At 47.1% G+C, this 19,709-nt stretch overlaps 4 protein-coding genes across 4 annotated transcripts; 2 read left to right on the top strand and 2 right to left on the bottom strand.

The window, feature by feature from the left end:
* Nucleotides 1-2,740: 2,740 nt before the first annotated feature.
* On the bottom strand, nt 2,741-4,603 carry AHR1 (Zn(II)2Cys6 transcription factor AHR1; the record flags this gene model as incomplete). The annotated part of the gene is made up of 1 exon (XM_024856412.1): nt 2,741-4,603. One exon carries the CDS (start codon nt 4,601-4,603, stop codon nt 2,741-2,743), a length of 1,863 nt encoding a protein of 620 aa, XP_024716011.1.
* A 5,698-nt stretch (nt 4,604-10,301) lies between these two features.
* Nucleotides 10,302-15,455, top strand: C7M61_000992 (uncharacterized protein; the record flags this gene model as incomplete). Its single annotated transcript, XM_024856411.1, has 2 exons — nt 10,302-11,908; nt 13,358-15,455. The coding sequence occupies 2 exons, from the start codon at nt 10,302-10,304 to the stop codon at nt 15,453-15,455; spliced, it is 3,705 nt and encodes a 1,234-aa protein (XP_024716010.1).
* A 1,168-nt stretch (nt 15,456-16,623) lies between these two features.
* On the top strand, nt 16,624-18,144 carry C7M61_000991 (phosphopantothenoylcysteine decarboxylase complex subunit; the record flags this gene model as incomplete). Its single annotated transcript, XM_024856410.1, has 1 exon — nt 16,624-18,144. One exon carries the CDS (start codon nt 16,624-16,626, stop codon nt 18,142-18,144), a length of 1,521 nt encoding a protein of 506 aa, XP_024716009.1.
* Nucleotides 18,145-18,214: 70 nt separating this feature from the next.
* On the bottom strand, nt 18,215-18,868 carry RPL10A (60S ribosomal protein uL1; the record flags this gene model as incomplete). The annotated part of the gene is made up of 1 exon (XM_024856409.1): nt 18,215-18,868. The coding sequence occupies one exon, from the start codon at nt 18,866-18,868 to the stop codon at nt 18,215-18,217; it is 654 nt and encodes a 217-aa protein (XP_024716008.1).
* Between the last annotated feature and the right edge of the window lie 841 nt (nt 18,869-19,709).

Here is a 19,709-nt window from a genome sequence, read left to right as displayed (position 1 = left end):
GCATGTCCTTTTGTGACTTGTTTAGTAGACAAGATCATGGATCACAGTTGTCCAATCCAGCCAGTCAGAAGCCAACGCAGCTTTCTAGTCACGCCTGACTTAATTCCATGATTGTTAATCCTCAAGAGTTTGAGGATCGTAAATTTATCACACCCAGCTTCTTTTAAGGCGGTCTCGTACATTAAACTACAGCAAGTCAACGGTTTTTCGTAAAAGTAAGTGCCAAATGCTTACATTCTAGGCATTGAAAGCGCCTAATTTGTTTGTCTCGGTAACTTTCGGCAACTATCTCGAGATTGACCGAAGCGCATTAGCAAGACGGACAGCAAAAATCGCTCAACTGAAGAGCCGTCCAGCAAGTTGGCCGATCTTGAATGTGACTGCTGGCTTTTGCTTGTAGCACCAATGATCATTACTCTAAAGGAACACAGAACCCTTGCATTCATGTACATGTTTCAAAAAGAAACAGTGAAGAGACAAACTCTGCACCGTTTATTAATGAGTAAATTATAGTTTAATACCCCTTCCGAGGCGGGCTCATTAGCTCCGTCGGGACACATCGAAGCCAATGATAGACAACATAAAAACCAGGTCTGGAAACAATCACTTCAGTTATTTTGTTTCCATATCTTTTGTGGCAGATTCTAGTGAATCATAAAGATCCAAACCTGCTGAACCGAGGTCTAGCCGCTTCCGGGTCTCGCTCGACGCATAGGGCCTTTAATTATGCGTGAGATATGACGAAGATTGATCGCATTTTGTGGCACACTGGAGCCACTTGATTCTATAAGGAAGGTGAGGCTCTGTTGGACCTGTGTCATCTCACAGTTTGAACACTACGTAGCCGCTTGGGCGGGGCAAATGCTTACGGGCTATTCACGTCACAAGCGGGCAAGAACTTAATTATGTGACGGCAAAAAGGCAAAGAAAATTGGGGAAATGGTGGAGACAAACCATTCTACGCAACTGTCTTGGAGTGAAAAGAGGGGAAGCCACTCCTAAATGTAACCGTCCATGTTACAATTGATTTTGTGGTTTGGTGTCTTGCGTCGCCGTTAGAAGATGCACCTTGCAAACGCATGGTTTATTCTCAAAGCGAGAACATCTGCAGTACAATGCATGTCATGGTGTACTGCATCAATTGTTCTCCTCTCTGGGGATGCGCCATGCCTCCAAATGCATAAAGCCACATCGTGCAGCGGATAAACTGCTGGACACTGCGTGCCATGCCGTCTCTACGCCAAAAAACAAGAAGCCGCGCAGACACCAAGAGATCGCTGCTTGGGAGTATGCAGCAAAAGAGCCTATGCGTTAGGAGCTGTCATACCGTTTTCGAAGTGAATTACGGTGCTTATGCTGGTTGTTCTTCACTTCGACCCTGAAAGAGCACAAAAGGGCTAATGTAGAGCCTCATATAATATACACATCAAAAGGATCTGCGTGCCTTTTTCGCATGTTACTCAATCTCGACTCCGTCGCAAGCGCTTTCTCGGCATAACGGTCCAGAAAGGGGTATCTCACGCCACATAAGCCTGGTTACTAGATGCGAGAGACCAGCCCCGGGTACCTGGAAAATCTTTCATCAGTTGACGAGTTTTGCTCCTGCAATTTCTAAATGGTAATTTGACCCCAGGGCCGGGGAAGCACAATAGGCGGCATGCACTCGAGCCTCCTCGACCGGTAAGATTCACACCTCCTTCCAAAGTCTTGTTTTGTCCCGAACGAAGAAAACCGGTGCCTTTGATCTAGCTTTAGATGAGCTCTCACAATAGAGTGATCTGACACAAAGCTTCTGATTCTTATTCAGCCGTAGCTTGGTTAATGTCGGCAATCCTCGTCACACGGCGAATGATCGGCCCCGGGTCTTACAAGCCTGCCGACGCTAAATAAATAGGTGGCTATAGGGTCAATTGTTTGGGGTTACATCTGCTCCCCGACATTGCTTTGAGCAAGAAAATTAATAGCAGGAGGATCGGAAGTCGTTACATTTTTCAAACAATCCGGCTTCTCCATTGTCCCCCAGGGTCTTTTGTTAGCAATAGGCGTGGACCTATTATTTAGGAAATCAGACTAGGCAGCCAAGACTGTGTACCCACGAAGGGCTCTTCTGCTAGAAAGTCGTAGCGGCTGCTTCAAAATGGGATTGTTGGTCAAAATACGAGGATTCAAAAAAGCTGAAGAAAAAAAAAAAATATGGATGTTGGGCTGAGGAAACATTAACCCGGACAACCACAACAACAGGACAAAGGAGAAATCTCGAATCAGGAAAGACTCGAGGTTACACAAAACAATGGTGTCTTTCCCCAGTTTGCCCTGTTTTTATAATTTTGTCTCCAGAGCATATTCTACTATCTCCAAGCAGATAAAATCAACCCTTGATAAAGAGAAAATCTGCGTGACTGCTATTTTGATTGTATACCACACCCGGCGAATAAGGCAAAGCTAATTATGTCGTCGGTGTGGATGGCCTGACCCGACGTGTACACCAAAGCAGTAAACTAGGCAACTACTCCCGTAGTAACCCAGCCCATGCGCAAAGTTGCTTATAACCAGTCTCCTCTCCTGATGTAGTCTTGTGGTCGCCCTGCTGATTGCAGGCGCTCCTGTCGCTTCTTTTTCGTCTATTTGTCCTCATATACTTCGTGTGGTCTAGGCACTTACCTGTCGACAGGTGGCCTCAAGATTTCCATCCTGATCCATTCCCAGACCCAAGATTGTTATCTACATAAGTGGTTTTTCATTACTCAAAAACCCAAGAAAAATGACGGCGCCACTGGGCTTTGAGTTTTTTCTCCATCGATGATGCGTCGATTGCTTGTAGCAAATTGATGCAAGCGGCATTGGTATCGTGGTTCGAGACGTGCTCGATTTTGTCGAGGTGTTTTGAAAGAAAATTCATGGCTAGACTCCGTTCGTTCGGAGTTATGAGTTGGAATGCCAGTTGTCTCCCTGTGTTGATGTCTGTGTTCCTTAGCGAGTGCAATCCCTGATCGTCAAGAGAAACGTACCCCTGTAGTCCCGGGTTATCAGTGACATAGTCTAGCTTGATGAGCTCCCACAACAGGTTCCTCAACTTCTTTGAGTCGGATTCGAAACCAGTGGCATTCAGCAATGTGTATGGATCCATTTGTGGGAGGTCCAAGTTGGCATAGCGACTATTGAGAAGCTCCATTTCGTACAGCGTAATCGTGAAGAAATGGCTCCAGTCAACAGCTTGAGTGGTTTCATAATCAATGATGGTTTGCGAGATGGAGTCGGGGTCGGTGGGAGCAAGGGAGTAACTGAAAGCTGCATTTCTGGCCTGGATGTTGTTTTTTATCATGAACCGCAAAATCGTCATGGCCTTGATACACTCCACGGTTAAAGGAGATTGCTTGAATTTCTTCAACCGACCGGAAGGTACTTGCGACAAGCGGAGCATGAGCTTTTGAAATAGCTTACCCTGGTTGGCCAACACGAGCTGGAAGGTTTTGTTCAATACCAACCCCTGATCCAAAGTAAGGTGTAGTAGTAATGCTAATGTAATGAGTGTGACACTTAGCAAAACTCTTTCGAAGGCCCTAAAAGTCGATCCGTTCACCTCTCGAGTTTCGAAAAACTCCCATTCTGTGTACTGGTTGTGGGCTACTTGAATAATTCGCTCAAGGGTAGCCTCCTCAGAACAGGTAAGTAAACAGTCAATGAGAAGAAACTGAGACCCGGGTGGCGTCTTTCCCTCGACTTCGGCAGCCTGAGCTAGACGAACACAGTAGTTTGGCATCAAGACCTTCCACCAGCCAATCTCGTTGAAAATGTCAAGAAGCCAGTAGTACCGAAAGCGGTGAATTAACTCCGTAAATTGTTGAGCATCGACGGAGGATTCAGCAGGCAATTCATTGAGGAGTTCCACAGATGATCGTCTTTGCTCGAGATCGGAGAAGCTAGATTGGACGGGGAGGTCTGCAGTGAACTCACTGGGTCTACCTTGAAGCTCTGGATTGGCAAGTAAATTTGTGATGTCGTAGTTTTCAAGGATAACGTTTTCTCTTGGTTCAGTGGGATTAAGCTCGGATAGGAAAAATGCTTCTGGAGCCAGTGGAGTAATGTCAAAATGGGTTTGGGCAGGAGTTGGACCTCCAAATGAAGCCGCTTCTGGCGGTCGCAGGAGCAGCAGAGGATGCTGTGGCTGATGAAAATGACTATGGAATGGATCGTCAGGTCGAGCGGGTTCGGGATTAGGTGGAATTTGCTGGATGATGGGAGATATGTAAGTAGGATCTAGGGTGGTTACTGCTCTGGAAGTGTTGCAGTCCACACTCAACTGACGGGAGGCCTCCATGAGGTCATCTTGGGAATGTAAATGCAAATAAGGGCGGTAATTATCCTTTCCATTTTTGTAGTAGGAAGAGACGGCAACCGATTGATCTAGGAAAGCGAAATAACGAGGTGCCGAATAAAGGTCTATTGGATTTTGGTCATCGTGATCCCGATCAGTTGGCTCCGGAATCAGTTCCTTGGGATTATAAAATGTGTACAGCGTAAAATTGAGACGGACACCTCTGATGCATTTTCTTTTTGAAGTAAGGCAGTTTTGACATACGGGTAGCTGCTCGTCGCATTTCATATGACGGTCCCGACAAGTGAAGCACCCCGATCTCGTTCGAGACCGCTTGACTTTTGTTCGAGCGGACAGCGGTTTTCTTCGCATCCGTAATTGATTTGAAATTGGAGTGGTTTATAGTTAAAACTTGGGGATCATTAGAGTCGCAGCTTGGATGCGGAGGATTGAAGAATCGACTTGAGTCAAAGAAAGTGCCTTCTCCAAGATGAAGCTGCCAATAACAACGGAAAGCTAAGGCAACGCCAGGTAGAACAGATGCACTAAAGCGTCGTCAGCAGGTTCGGAGTTCAAAAGAAGTTCCGAGGAGTGCCCTGAGGAAAGTGGAAATGGAATAATAAGGGGACCCAATTGAAGTACGGATGAGATAGGGCTAGGGGAGCTTGGGAACACTTCTGTGAGGAGGAAGGTTAGCAAGAGCCTATCGATAAGCTTGGGAGGGTTTCGTCGTTGGGGGAAGTGATGTGAAGGATGGTTTACGAGCTTCAGTGACAATCTCCAGGATGGATTGACTATGGTGTGGCCGTTAAGCTTCCTTGGTGTATATTGTACCGCTTATCTTTTGAGTTGACGTGTGTACCCTCTTTTGTGAGTCAAGGCAGGGTCCATCTGCTAGTTCCAGCATGAGGTAGATATATGAAGAAATTCTACTATAGTGACCGTTACGGATCCGGAAGGTGAACAAAATAAACATGCGCGACACTGTGCATTGCATATCCGAGGTGCAACAGCAGCACTCATAGCTGCTTGCTGTATCATGTACCCTGCAGCTGCTGTCTGTACGCTGTCGTGCCACCCGCCAAGGCTACCGCAACCGTTTTCCGTTTGTTGAGCTGGACCGCCTGCCAGACCACTGTCTAGAATAGCCCTGCTAAGCAAAGGCTGTAAATTTTTACTCCTTGCAGAACCCCTCCAGTGCACACTCTTTACTTTGCAGCAGACGCCCGCTGCACCGACCCATGTGATGTCCCCCGAAGCCAAGGCGGGGACGCAGTCCGGACTTCCTCAGGCCCAAAGAGGTCTTTCTCGTCGGAAACTTCTGCAGCATGTTTTGTAACCGCCACGGCTATCTCATGTCCCCTTTGGAAAAAAATAAAAAACCTCTTTGTGTCTGTACTTTGCAACCTTGGCTTAATTGCGTTGTTACCGTCCTCCCCGCAGCTGGATTGCTTATCTTCGAGGCCTTGTTTTGTGGCTCTCAACCGTGATTTCGCTTTTTGTTCGCCAGGTGCCCCCACCTCCCGGAAAATTTACTACGGAATGCGACTGACATCTGCACCCGAGCTTTTCTTTGACCTCAGGGGCTTTTGTTCTATCTTTCCTTTTCGACACCTTTTATTGCTATGTGGGTTGTGCCTGGCTCGGTGTATTTTCCGCAACGGCGTGGGGTCCGTCCTGGCGGGTGCATCTCGTACCTGCACTGTTGGGTGCCAGCGTTAGCCTCTGAAAGGGGAAGGAAAAAAAAAAAAAATCCTACAAGATCTTGGTCTTGTTTCTCAATAGGTGTGGCTGAGGCATTGTCCAACTACGATTGCCACACGCTGCCGCTAAAAGCAGATGCCTGACTCCTACATGATGAATGCGTATGTCAACCTTCAGACAAAAGAACGTTCCTAGCATGCTGCCTACACTTACGTTGGACATTCTCGACATTGAAGCGGTTACCTTTTTTTTTTTTTTTTTCGCGTCTCCCGTTGCGAGCCCTGCTCGCTTGTTCCTGCTATGTGCCTGCGGTGACCGAGATTTACCGAGGCGATCATCTTTCAGTCGCCCCAACTCAGCACCCCTTTTACCTAATTTTATTAGAACCCTGTGCTAACAACTTTCTCGAAATTGCCATCCACAATAGCAAAATCGTCAAAGATTACCTATTTCTATGCAGGTGGCTACAGGGTCCTTGCGTTGCATAGCAAAGAGGAGGCATACTGGTCTCTCAAAGGCCTCTCAACCATCTGTACAGGTGCATATGCTAAGTTGGGCTCACCCAGCCTTTTTTTCCCCCCCTCTTTAACCCCATAGCGTTTTGACTTCGACACCGTACTTTATTCAGGTAGCCGCTATCTTTTGAAATTAACCTTCTTGCATCCACACCTTGAAACAGCCGCTTGGAACCTAGCCAAAGCCCACACGCACGTTAGCGAGCTCCCCCTCTATGCAAGCAGATCATTCGGTGTTTGATCCTACTTTGCCTAATCCCCCCTGGAGTTACTACCCTTTTGAGCCTTTGCCTGTAGCTCCAGCAGAGCAATGTTTTTTAACGACATCTTTTCCTTTCTTGATACAGCCCTCTTAAAGCTGCCATATTTTATATCTTCTAAATGCCCTCCCATTCCCCCCAACTCGGATTTTTTTTCGGAATTTTCCCAGCCGAAGCCGCGTCCCGTTCTAGTATATTTTTAACGCCATGCTTTTCCATCGAACACGGCGTTGCGTAGAACCCAACGTCTTGAAGTGGCTTTGCCTAGTCTGACGAATCGCTCATAACTCTAACCAGCCTCCGTGTAGTCTTACTTTATTCCCGCAGATCATAACTGTGCATTGGCGACAGTTTCTACATGTCTAGCCCTGGCTATGCCTTGAAAAGTATTTTTTCCATGTAAACAAGAAGAAACTATACAATCGACTAGCTCTCGAAATTTACGCCGTGGCCATTTTAAATCCGAGAGTCCCATTCTTTCAAGCAGCGCAAATCACCGTTGCTGTAATCTGTAGATCCCGGATTTTCCTGCTGCTCACTAAGATTCTTGGTTCAGGAAAGCATGGGAAGCCTCCACGATGGCATGCTACTTCAGAATAAAAAAGCGTTCTTAACCAGCTCCAGTTTTACGAGGTTACCTTGATGGTATTGTGGTCCGATTCTGGGCGTTCTTGGAAGCAACTGTAATGCGTCTGTGGCGGACCAGATTTCAGATAATCATCTTACAAACCTAAAAATTGGAAAAAATTATTTCATTGGTTCCCGAGTCTAGATGACAGCAAAAATTTGAGCTGGCCCCAGCTGAAGTTATCGATAGCCTGTCAAACCTTGTTGTGAGAAAATTTTTTGGGTAAATAGTATCATCACCCCAAAGCCAGAATGCCATTCTTTGCACGGTGAACTTCACCGCTTCAAAAAGCCTTTAGCTTTTTATTTGAATAGCTCAAGCGGGTGTTCCGACCTTTCGGCTTATGATTCTCGGGAGCTTTGCTTCCCGAGAACCCCTGTGTTGGTTTTCTTTTCTTTTTTTCGTCCCCCCTTTTGTTTATATCAAAAGGAAGTGGTTTTACCAGTCATCGGATCGATAATAATGATTTCGTTGGATGGATCGAATTTTTTGAATAAAATCAGCTGGTGTTGGGGATTCATGGCTAAGAGCTCAGTTCTGGAGTTTGTGCCTTTGTGGCATTTTGTAGTCGCTTAGCCCTAAAGTAATCTAGGCCACCCATTCCTCGAGCAAAGGCTCCAGAACATTAATCATAGCGTAATTGTTGCCTTAAATTGGCTATCTGGCAAAAACGGGGAGCAAAAGACCGAGTTGTGTTGATGGAGGCGTAGTTCACTTTTGCGCAGATATATATTCTGGATAAGCTTTATCACGGCTGATAGCCGTCAGTACACGAGTGACCCAGCAGATAAAGTAGCCGAAATTCAAACTCTACATGGAGTTCCTAGAGAGCAAACGTGTAATGCATTCGGTCGTTGTTTCCGCATCCCCATCAGAACTGTAACACCACTTTTCCTCCGGACGCTACCGAACAACAACCAATGACAGTCACACTTCACAAAGCGGGCAACGGAGTATTTTAGATGCTTCAAATCCCCTGGTGGTCAAGCTAAGCTTGTGAAAAGCCTTGTTGTGTTTAAATAAATTTTAACGAAAATCCACAGCAACGATGCGGTTGTGAAAAGAAAAGGCTACGCTGGCGGGGACCAAGGGCCGGGCCAAGGAAAGCCAAATCCTCGAGGCAACCGAGGAAGCTTCCCAGGGACTTACCATTTACAGAGAGTTCGGTGAACACCAGGAAAGGAGGTGTTGCGCTGTTTCCAAAGAGGAAGTGGGCAAGACAGACTCGGTAGTTTCCACGAGGCTACCCCATTGTCAAAGCGGATTTCTCCGATGTCGCTTTTTGTCGCTCATCCAGTTAAAGCCAGCCCATTGCGTCGCTGACGAACAATGAAGTGTTATGGTGGACGACTCGGAATTCCGGCTCTGCGCGAGTCAATGCGGAGGCTAGTTGGAAGTCGTTGTGAATATATGAGGCGAGCCTGCCCAACAAAAAAAAAAAAAACACAAGCATGATCGGCCTAACGATCTTGCTTAGGAGGCAGACATTCTGGCATTTCTCGTTTCACGAATAAATTGTAAGACTTCTAGACGGACTGATGGGTCGCGAGAAGCCAGGAGAGGAAGGGAAGGAAGAACACGACCATTCTCGACAAGGTTAATCTCGCAAATCCGGGGTGACGACCCCGAACGCAACACGGGCGCTTTGCCTGACAACACATTGTCTGTTGCATCTGACGAGGATCGGGCGAATCTACAATATGTCGTATGGTCCATCTCTTCCATACAAGGAAAGATTCCACAGGGCTTTGCCATACAGCGTTGTTTTAGACAGGAATGGAACAGAAGACGGCTAAGTGAGGAACTTGGCGACACACAATTCACAGAGGTCTATTTGATCTACACCCAGGAAAAAGGCGGCCGACGGGTGTGCACATAGGGCAGTCAACCGGGGACTAGCCTCGCATTGTGGGGCCCGTGCACCACTTCATGGTGCGTTGCACCATAGCAACCAAGCAGTGTTTCCAAAATGGAAGTCAAAAAAAAAAAAAAAATTAAAAAATCCAGAACATATAGCTTAATTGCAGAGGAGCAGATGGAGGGGGATATGAATGCTGAGTTCTTCGCTGATTCCCGGCAGACAGGCCCCCCGCCTCACGGCAGATCGTGCCGAAAGATTATGGGGCTCAAGGTGGCTGCAAAGGCAGGCAATACCGCAGCCGAGCGAACGTTTCTAATCGTATCTAATTAAGGTTTGGCTGCCTTTGCTGTTACATAATAAGCATATAAACATTCGTGACCCGAAAAACAATGCGCCTAGAAGAAACACTCAAGTTTTCAGGCACAACGCATGGCACCACCTTTTTGCCCACAGTGGACAAAACCAAGACATCCAGAGGAATAGTGGAGGAGTTCACCATAGGATGCCAGAGAATCTTGCAGGCGGCGGAATGGACAGGATCTGCGAGGGGATGGAAAGATGAAACGGGATTCTATTCCATTTTCACAGATTCCTTAAATTTTTTTTTTTTTTTTTTTCTGTCCTTTGCAGCACGGCTGCGATCGTTGCTCAGCTCAGTCAATCTGACGTCAATGAAGCGTTTTCCTACGTCAGCAACGTTAATTCGCAACGATAATAGGAGCAGGAACGTCGTCTGAGACACTGCCAGAGCCAGCAATACGCTTCTCGCCGAGTCCGCCTTGCGCTTCATTGCTTCTTGCCAACCTGCAAAATTTAGACGCCCGTTGCTTAGCCACAAGTCTGCCTCATGGTTAAAAGTTTCAACTCCACGACCTTCGCTTATTTTGCCAACCTTGTTCTTCCACCATTCTCCGGTTGACGTGAACTGCCCCGTTGTCCCGAAGACCTTTTTCTTTACCTTTTTTTTATTTTACGTCTGGCTGCCCTTCACATTCTTTCACTCGCCACAGCTTGCCTTATGAGTCGGCCCCACGATAAGCTGAACAACCCAACACAGCGAGATGAATCTCTGGCTCCTCCCACCAGCTCCACAACTCCAGACCCTGGTCAGCAGGCTGTGCTCAACGTCATGCCCACCTTGCCCTACGTGGTTGTCATTGACAATGTCTCAGACGCTACCAGTCACACGGAAATCCAAAAAGTCATCCATAAGAACTTGCCCCCGAGCGATGTGCCCGAAAAACCACGATACCACATTCTAGATGTCTCCAACGGACGAGCCACTGTGGAATTTGCCGGCTCCAACCTGGCTCATTCTGTCGCTGATGCCCTTGATCAAAATGATATCAACGGATCAACCGTCAACTGTTCTGTGCTAGATAATCCTACGTTGGCTACACCGGCTCCTGAAATCACACAGACGGCTCCTACGCCACCTTCCATGGGCTCCATGAATCCGTTTTTATACATGTCCCCAATGTATGTCGACTACGGCTACTATGGGCCAGGACCGCAGCATGGACCTGGTCTTTATTCTCGTGGCAACCTGATACATCCAGGCATGCCCTCAGGAATGCCTGTACAGCCACATCCAGGTGTCCATGGTGTTCACAGCGTTCCCAGCATGGGTAGCATGTCAGGCTTCCCCCCTCCTTTTTACTATGGTGGCCAGGAAGTCCCCAATATGGGCTATCCTCCAATGCACGGTGCATATGCTCCCTCATACCCTCTGTCCCGCCGTCTGCTGACTCGTCTGAGCAGTAATTATAGCCGACCTCGGTCCTCGAGAAATAGCTCCATATCGCTTAATCGTCAAGGCAGCAGTCAGTCATTTAGACGAGGCAGCAACCTGCGGCATAGCTCCTTGAGCAGTGCGCCAGGTCGAACAAACTCAAGTATACTGGAATATGGCAAAGATGATTTGACTGATTTTGCAGTACCCGAAAGTCCCGTGGGTGAAGAGCTTGAGGAGGAGGGTGCTGATGAGGAAGGCATGATCTATATCGATGACGAAAACGGACAACGAGTAAGAGTGAACCCACGAAGGCTTTTTGTGGGAAACATTCCTTTCAACTCGACATGGCCAGCGCTCAAAAACTTTTTGGTATCGAGGTCGGAGGAAATCGAGCCCAACAATGATATAGAGATTCTAAAAGTTGAAATCCCAATGCAACCCCCACGAGAGCAAACCAACACATCGACCATGGGTTCATATTACTATTTGGCAACGCTATCACAACAGCTTCAAAATGGCTCTGGCGGTTCTGGCCCCCATGGCCCTCCTCCTCCTCATAATAACGAGAGACCGCCACAGCGTGGTCTAAGTCGAGGATTTGCAATTGTCACAACAGGTAATAGAGCGTCACTGGAAAAGCTTATACGATATTTCAATGAGGTCGAATTTGAAAATAGGCCCATGACGGTGCGTTTCGACAGGTTTCCGAACTTCAATGGCTATGTGCTCCAGCAGCTAAATCCCTCGCTACGCAGTGGCTCAGTGGGGTCCAAGAATAAGCCTGGCTTCCTCACGAACCTCGCGTTTGAACGCAACCTGTTCCAGCATAAGTATTACTATGGTTCTGCGCCGCAGTTCCAGCCCATGGCACAGCCTTACCCTAACGGACCGTACTATCCCAGTAGCCGAAATTTCGGCTATCGAGGCCTGCGGCCAGCACAAGCTGGCGACGTCACTGAAGAGGGGGTGGATGAGAACGGTAGGTCTGATGATGAGAATGGCTACGACAAATCTGCCCACCGCAAACCGCGAATGAGCATGGCTGACTTGGGCCCGCCGCTCGCTGAAATAGAGCGAGCGAGTGATCCTACCCGGTCAGGCCCCGGTGAATATTAAACTTAGTTTCAGATCAACGCTAAACCTGATGTAGAAACCCAACGCTGGCAAAGTTTGCAGCCATGCAGAAAGCGCAGCGCTCTGCATTTAAGACCTGCATAAAGCACACGTTTTTCAAAGCCCGGCGCATCATAGCCACCATCAAATGCCGGTCTAGCCGCCTTGCTTGGTTCCAGCCGAACTTCCTAGCACTTTTGGCCACACTTTTGAGCGATCATTGGGCGATGACGTCGTAAGCTTATACACTGCTCTTGCGCGAAGTACGAAAAAAGAAGGCACATTTCTCGGCATCGGGCCGAGCATTGGCGATATACCGGTCACCTGAACGAAATTAACTCTCGCAATCTTTCTGAGTAAGCTTTCGAAACTTGCTCTATTATACGGCGATTTATCTTTGATGCGATGGTGCGACGAACAAATTTTTCACATTATCTAGGCTAAACGGCATTCTCAACAAGTTTACCGAGATTCTCGGTGCTCGGCGAGCATCGAGCCGCGAGCCCCACGGTCTGACTCAGAGAAAGGAAACTAGGCTCATTTTGGCGCCTGATACGCCATGCATAAACTTGCGCCTCCTCGGGGTTTGCTTTGCCTTGGCCAGAGCCCGTGTGCGATTTGATTGGTTCTCGGCATTTGGGCAGTGCACAGACGCATGCGCCTGCTCGACTATCTGCAGCATGCGTCATACTGGTGGCCTGTGGCCCAAGTCCCCATATCCCCACTTTTTTTTTGGTTCTTTTTTTTTGCAGTCAATTTAAGCTTACGGTGGATGGGCTCACTTAATCTACTGCCATTCGTACTCCAGGTGTGACACCACCGTCAGCCTTGCCCCGCTATGCCCCGCTGAGAACCGCTGAGAACCGCTCGGAAGAACCAACGCCGAGCCCGATGCCCAGCAGCCCCATAGATTCTTATCTGTCACTGCATGGCTTGTACAGGTCAATGTAGGCAGGCTGGATCTGCGGAGCCGTTTATAAGAAGACCCATCTCCCAACTTTACTCGCCAACCAAATGACCTCAGACGAGACGGTTGTCCCATGCATCCGAACCCGGAAACGGAGACTTGTGCCTCCTGATAAGAGGAAAAAGGCTTCATTCTCGTGCGACAGATGCAAGATCAGAAAGATAGCATGCCACAGAAAATCTCCCTCGCTGTGTTGCTCTGGCTGCGAAAGAGTAGGGGCGAGCTGTGAAACAACCATCAAGCGCAAGAAGAAAATCAGGGGCCCCATTGAAAACATTGGTCTCCATTACAAATGTCTTTTGGCACTTATTCAACATCTGTTCCCGGAAATTGACGTTAACAACATCGATGCCTTAATTGATGTGGGAGAGCGCAATGGTGTCTCGATGCCTTCAAGGTATGGTGGAAAAGACGACAAGGAGCTTCGTGATCTCTCTTTGTTGATCACTCTGGGTAAGTTGCCCTCGAGCAGGCTGAATTCGCTTGATCTGGATTTCGACTTGAAGGTGGAAGACCTGGATAGCTTGGCTGCCGAACTGGTGCTGGACTCAGACACTTTACTGCAACAACAGGACCTTGTCATCACCGATCACAATGGCAACAGACACATGATTGGTCCTCTCGGTCTGCCTGCTGTGTTTGACTCCTCGGTGAAGGCTTTAGCCAACATGTTCGACATTGACCTTTCTGCATGCCCAACTCTCCAGCATGCTTTCCAGGGTGAGTTGGTGTTAACGTCAAGCAATGAGCCCTTGGATCCTTCCGACTTGGGCCTCTTGTACAACCTGATGTTCCCATACCTTGACGACATCTCAGTCCAAGAAGCTACTTACTTCACTGACTGCTTCTTCGGCAATGTGCATCCTCGTTATCCATGTTTCGTGGAAAGCGTGTTCAGATCGTTCCATGAACGCTTCTGGGCCGCAATGGCCTCCAAGTCCAGAGACCGTTTCATTTCACACCACACCATCTGCAGCATATACATGGTCTGGCTTCTCGGGCGTCTCTTCAGCCCTGGAAGCTTACCCAGAATTGACCAAAGCATAGTTCAAAGATACCTTCACATCATCAGATTGTGTCTTTCCGATATCGTCCTCACACCAACACTCGATGGTATTCGTACCTTGGTGCTACTTGCCATCTACATGGAGAACACCATGCGTAGAGAAAGCGCCTATGTGTTGATCCAAGTTGCTGCTCGTCATTGCATTACTCTCGGTCTCCATAGAGAGTCTCTGGTTATGCAAGTGGCTGACAAACTGAAAGTGGAGGAGCTGAGGAGAATCTGGTGGGCCGTTTTTACCATGGAGGTATCTGTCAGCTGCCAAATGGGTCGGTCCTCGACAATCCATATGTCCGATGTTTCTGCTTCTTATCCACTTTGCTATGATGTGATCCCTTCCCCCGAATATTCTCCCACGTACATGGCCATTCTTGATATCACCAAGGTCATGCACGAGGTTTTGGAATACCGTCAAGCCGTCGACAATACAGAATCCATGATGTCGAACGAAAATCTCGATAAGGCTCTTGCGCTTGATGAGAAACTTACAAGAACCATGCAGCGTACTGATCAGTCCTTGTTGGATCTTTCAATGATTGCAGACTACAAGATCCATTTGCTGATGCGCTACCACCACGATCGTCTTACGATCCTGCTTCCTTTCTTTTCCAAGGTGGCAGAGGACCCTCAATATGCCTCTAACCCAACTGTCCAAACCCTTTTGACTCAAGGTTTGCGTCTGAGCATTGCTATATCACAAATCATTCATGCAAGTATGTCCTCCAACATGCTCAACGGCACAATTCATGCCGACATCTTTTACACATTCCACGCCACGATGGGTCTTGTCATGGGTTACTGTCTCATGAACAACAGCCAAATAAATAGCAACTTGAAGCTTGGTGTTTCCAATGCGGAAGTTCAGCAAGCCATTGAGAGAATCCGTGGTCTCTCTCTTTCCAGCAGAGGCATGTGTTTTGGTACTCTTCTCAAGTTTAGCACATTCATCGACGCTTTCATTGCTGGATACGATTACCTCAGAGGCCCTGCTCATTACAAGCGCCCTAGTGAGCCCGCTTCATATGGTATCACAACCAGTGCTAAGCAGGATATGCTGGAGATGTTCTCGGCTGCTGAAGTTCGTGTCAAGATGGAAGACAACTCCTTGGGTGAAGGATTTGATGATTACTTCATGAAGACGCAAAGGAATGATTATGACACACAGTCTGGGTTCCATTCGGTAGATATCCCCCAATTTAACGAGATGGTCTTCAATGGCGGTATATCCAATTTCGGCAATGGCTTCGGTGCACCTGAACGCTTCACCACAGAAAGCGTACTTCCAGGGGAATGATGATAATGACATGATTTATTAGATTAGAGATAATGACTTAAACTACTATTCAAATGTGTAGCTGTGATAATTGTAAGACATCGAGATGGTCGGCTTCTACTAAAGATCATCTTCTTTGTGCTACGTGCTACAATTGAGAGAAGCCCTGTTGAATTTACACTGAGACATACTTACCCAGAAGTAGGCTTTTTCAATCCAATAGGTTGTTCGTAAAAACCCCTCTTTTTGCCATGCATATTTCGTCCCATTCTTTAAATAGCCTTTGAGCAGCCATCTACCTGTCAACTCTATTCAAGCCAACATCGGTAGCTCTTGAAACTGTTGCTGGTGCATTTCTTTCGGTATTATGGAATAACGTCATTCGCAGGTGCTCTGAAACCTTACAAGCTACAATTTTACACAATGTAACTATTGTTCTGTCTTCTTTTCAAAGGTGAGAAGGCCTACAAAGTTCATTATTCTTGTGGCTTTAATGACCATCTACCCCTAAAAACTGTGGCCTCCTGACCTGCATTGTTCGAACAATGTCGACTACGTCACAGTTGAATAAGCCCTCAACATTCACTGACACCAAAATAAACTTCTATTTCTGATTGCTCTTCGAGTACTGTCCAGAGCATTAAGAGTTCTCTTGATGTTAGAATGGTTCTTGCTCTTGGTGCCTCGACATAGGCGCTTGCTGGAAAGCAATGTGCTGAGGGATTTATTATCTGCGATTTTCTAATGAAATTGGTTCTTACGCCTCCTAATGGTATGTAGCCACGAATGCTTTTCTCTATTTTTGGTCTCATCTTTATTAATGAATCTTTTCAGGATTCTAATTTGTTTTTATTTTTTTTTTATAAATAAAGGCACACTCTCTCGCCCAGCAATTGGTGTCTCAGTTTTGCAGCCAAGCTCGCAGTTCGGCAGGAAGCAACATTTACTGACCTGGCAAGGATCCCTGTTCCCACACACAGGCGCTCACTAATTATCCATCTCTTATTTACTACTACAAATAATCGAATCCGACAACAAGGTCATCCAGGCTAGCGCATCTACCCAACGCATCAATTTTTTATCCATAATTCGTGCTTAGCCCTTCGGCACCCAATTGTTAGTAGTGGAACACCTGACTAAGCATTCGTGAATAAACAAAGCACATCACTCGACGAAGTTCCACTAAAGCATGTCAACACGATCTCGGCCCAACAGCCCAGATACAGAGAAAGCCGCTGAGATTCCTCCTGCCGTGCAAGCAATTTCTAACTTGCGTTGCCCGCTGCCACCACCTATCCTTAACAACCTGAGTCGAAACACCCCGACACAGAAATCGCTTGAAGAGGAAGCAAAGAATGCTCAAGCATCCTCAGAAAAGCTTGCTCATCCCAGTGTGACTGTCGACGTTCGTGAAATTCGTGGTAGACCAGATGAAAGTTTGAAGAGAGCCAGTTTAGAGTCTCCTCGTCTCCGGTCCAGAGACAGCGATAGTGGACACGAGGGCCTTCGGGCACCTGCTCCACGAGGACCATCCGCTTCAAGACAAGAGGTTCAGGAGAAAGAGGCGAATCGCTCATCTGTCCATGCCCACTTTTCGTCAGAGGAGTCGCTGCGACCAAAAACTAGACTGCGGCTGGGGCTGAACCCTGGTGCTCAAAGCACGGCTGGTGCTGGCGCCGTCGTGAACGGTTCTTCTGCTACTGCCCGTGCTGGTGCCACTAGTCCGGCCTCCGGTGCTGAGTTCAAGGATCCACTTTCTAGTATAGGCAGTCAATTGCCTAGTTCGAGGGAGGAAGGGGCAGCAAACATTGACCCTCGCCTCCCTCAGGACGACGGGAAGCTCCATGTTCTCTTTGGTGTTTGCGGTGCTATCTCATCCGGCAAAATCAAACTCATCATTAACAAGCTCTTCGAGATATATTCTCCTCAGAAGATTGCCATACAGCTCATTCTCACGGCATCTTCAGAAAACTTCATCAGCAATGAAACATTGCAGCTTTTAGAATCATCTAAACGTGTTCGTGTCTGGCGTGACTCCGACGAGTGGGTTACTTGGAACTCTCGCGCTGATCCAGTGCTCCACATCGAGTTACGTCGTTGGGCCGATATTCTTATTGTGTGTCCGTTAACCGCCAACACTTTGGCCAAGATCTCTCTCGGAATTTGCGACAACCTTCTCACATCTGTTATTCGTGCTTGGAACACTGCCTACCCTATCCTTTTGGCGCCAGCCATGGTGAGCAACGCCTACAACGCTATCACCACGAAGCGTCAATTGAGACTAATATCAGAGGAAATGCCATGGATTGAGGTGCTCAAGCCTGTTGAGAAAGTTATGGGCTCCTACGGAGATATTGGCATGGGTGGCATGATGGACTGGAACGAAATCGTTAATAAGGTTGTCTTAAAGTTGGGTGGCTATCCGGACATCGACGATGATGACGATGATTCGAAGAATAATGAGGCTGCTACGACTGATAACAATAATAATGACGACGACGATGACGATGATGATGATGATGATGACGATGATGATGACGATGATGATGACGACGACGATGACGACGACGATGACGACGACGACGACGATGATGATGATGATGATGATGATGACGATGATAATAATGCAGTCGCCGATGAAGTCATTCGTGCTCAGAAAGTTGTCGAAGCCGAGAAGGAGAAGGAAGCCAAAGAGCAGTTGCAATTATAGGTGTATAAGTAATATCTACGAAGGATGCAGAATAAACGTATTGATTAGCTAATGACGGGCATTGGCACGCTTAGTAGATTCTGAAAGAAGGACCCATGGTGGACTTAATCACCAAGGAGCCAACGTTCTGCCAGTTCTTCTTCAACAAAGAGACCAAGAAGTTAGCAGCCATCATGATCTGGTTGACCAAGACGTCCTGCTCCATCTCGACGTTACCGACGGCAACAGCAAGACACAAGACCTTCTTCAACTGGAACTTGATGGTGGACTTGACATCCTGAACTCTGGAGTACAAGTCATCGTTGTGGGAAACTGGAGTTGGGAACTTACCAGCCTTGGACAACTGAGGACCCAACAATCTTGGGACCTGCTTGATCAAGACCTCAGAAGCGATGAAAGCGTTGTACTTCTTAGCCAACTTCTTGATCAACTTCTTGTTCTTGTTCAACTTCTTCAAGTCGTCAACGGACATAGCGTCAACACCAACAGACTTAGCTCTGTCGACGTCGAAAGCGTCACCGAAGATACAGATGGTCATGTTTGGTCTTGGGACCTGAGGCAACTTCAAGGTACCAGAGAAACGCTTGTCTCTCTGAGGGTCGTAGTTCTTCAAACCAACCTGCAACTCGACAGTCTCCAAGAAGTTTCTCTTCTTGGTCTCGTTGGAGAACTCCAACAACTTCTGAACGTTCTCACGAACGTGGGCACTGGTGATCTTAGACATCTTTAAAGTTCGTCTCCCAAAAGTATTTGGTAAAGTTAAGTGATTCGACGAGGATGAGGTCTGAGAAGTAACTGAGAAGATTTTTTTCACCGGGTGGTGCTGCGATGTTACGTATGCAGGATGGTGTGTTAGGGCTCGAGCCCTAATATGAAGTATATTTCATGAATTGTTAATTTCTTTCATTGAAGATACTCAGCTGTTTGAATTTTTTTTTATGTCCACCTTCATCTGGTTATCAAAAGCTGAAGGTGAGCTTCACTTAAAGATGATGCAAACCTCGTTAGGGTATCATCCTGATGCCCTCAGCATAGGTTGAGATTGAAAAGCTAGTAGAAAAAGCTGTTAACTAGACACATCAATGAAGATGTCGAAGCGATATAGTACACCATTCTGGATTAAATCATGTAGTCTTGGCCACCGTTTATGATGACATCGAGCACAGCCAAACAGGGTTTCGTTCGAAAGAGTGCAAACTCATTTAGATTTCATAGATTTTGTTCTTTAGGCGATAAGGAACTGAGTGTTCTTCAGAATCTTACCGAAACAATTCCGCTTGAATTTGTGGAGCGGTTTAGTGTTCGCAAGATAGCTCTGGAGTCGAATCGCGTTTCATTTTGCAGCCATTTTACCGGATTGAGGACATATTATCTACCTTTCAATCCACACCACAATGATCAAAATCTTGTTGAATCAAAATAGCAGTAAAGCACAAAAACAGACAGACCAAATCTCCAGTCAGAAATGAAACTTGACCTTTTGATTTTAGAAACGGTCAATTAGAACACCATCATCCGCGTTGATGTCGCGCGTAGACATATCCATCAACCCCAGATTACAGATC

The sequence above is a fragment of the Candidozyma pseudohaemuli genome (assembly GCF_003013735.1).
Source record: "Candidozyma pseudohaemuli strain B12108 chromosome Unknown scaffold00001, whole genome shotgun sequence".
Lineage (NCBI taxonomy): Eukaryota > Fungi > Ascomycota > Pichiomycetes > Serinales > Metschnikowiaceae > Candidozyma > Candidozyma pseudohaemuli.
Note: the sequence above shows the minus strand (reverse complement) of the source record. Positions and strands in the feature narration are given on the sequence as shown.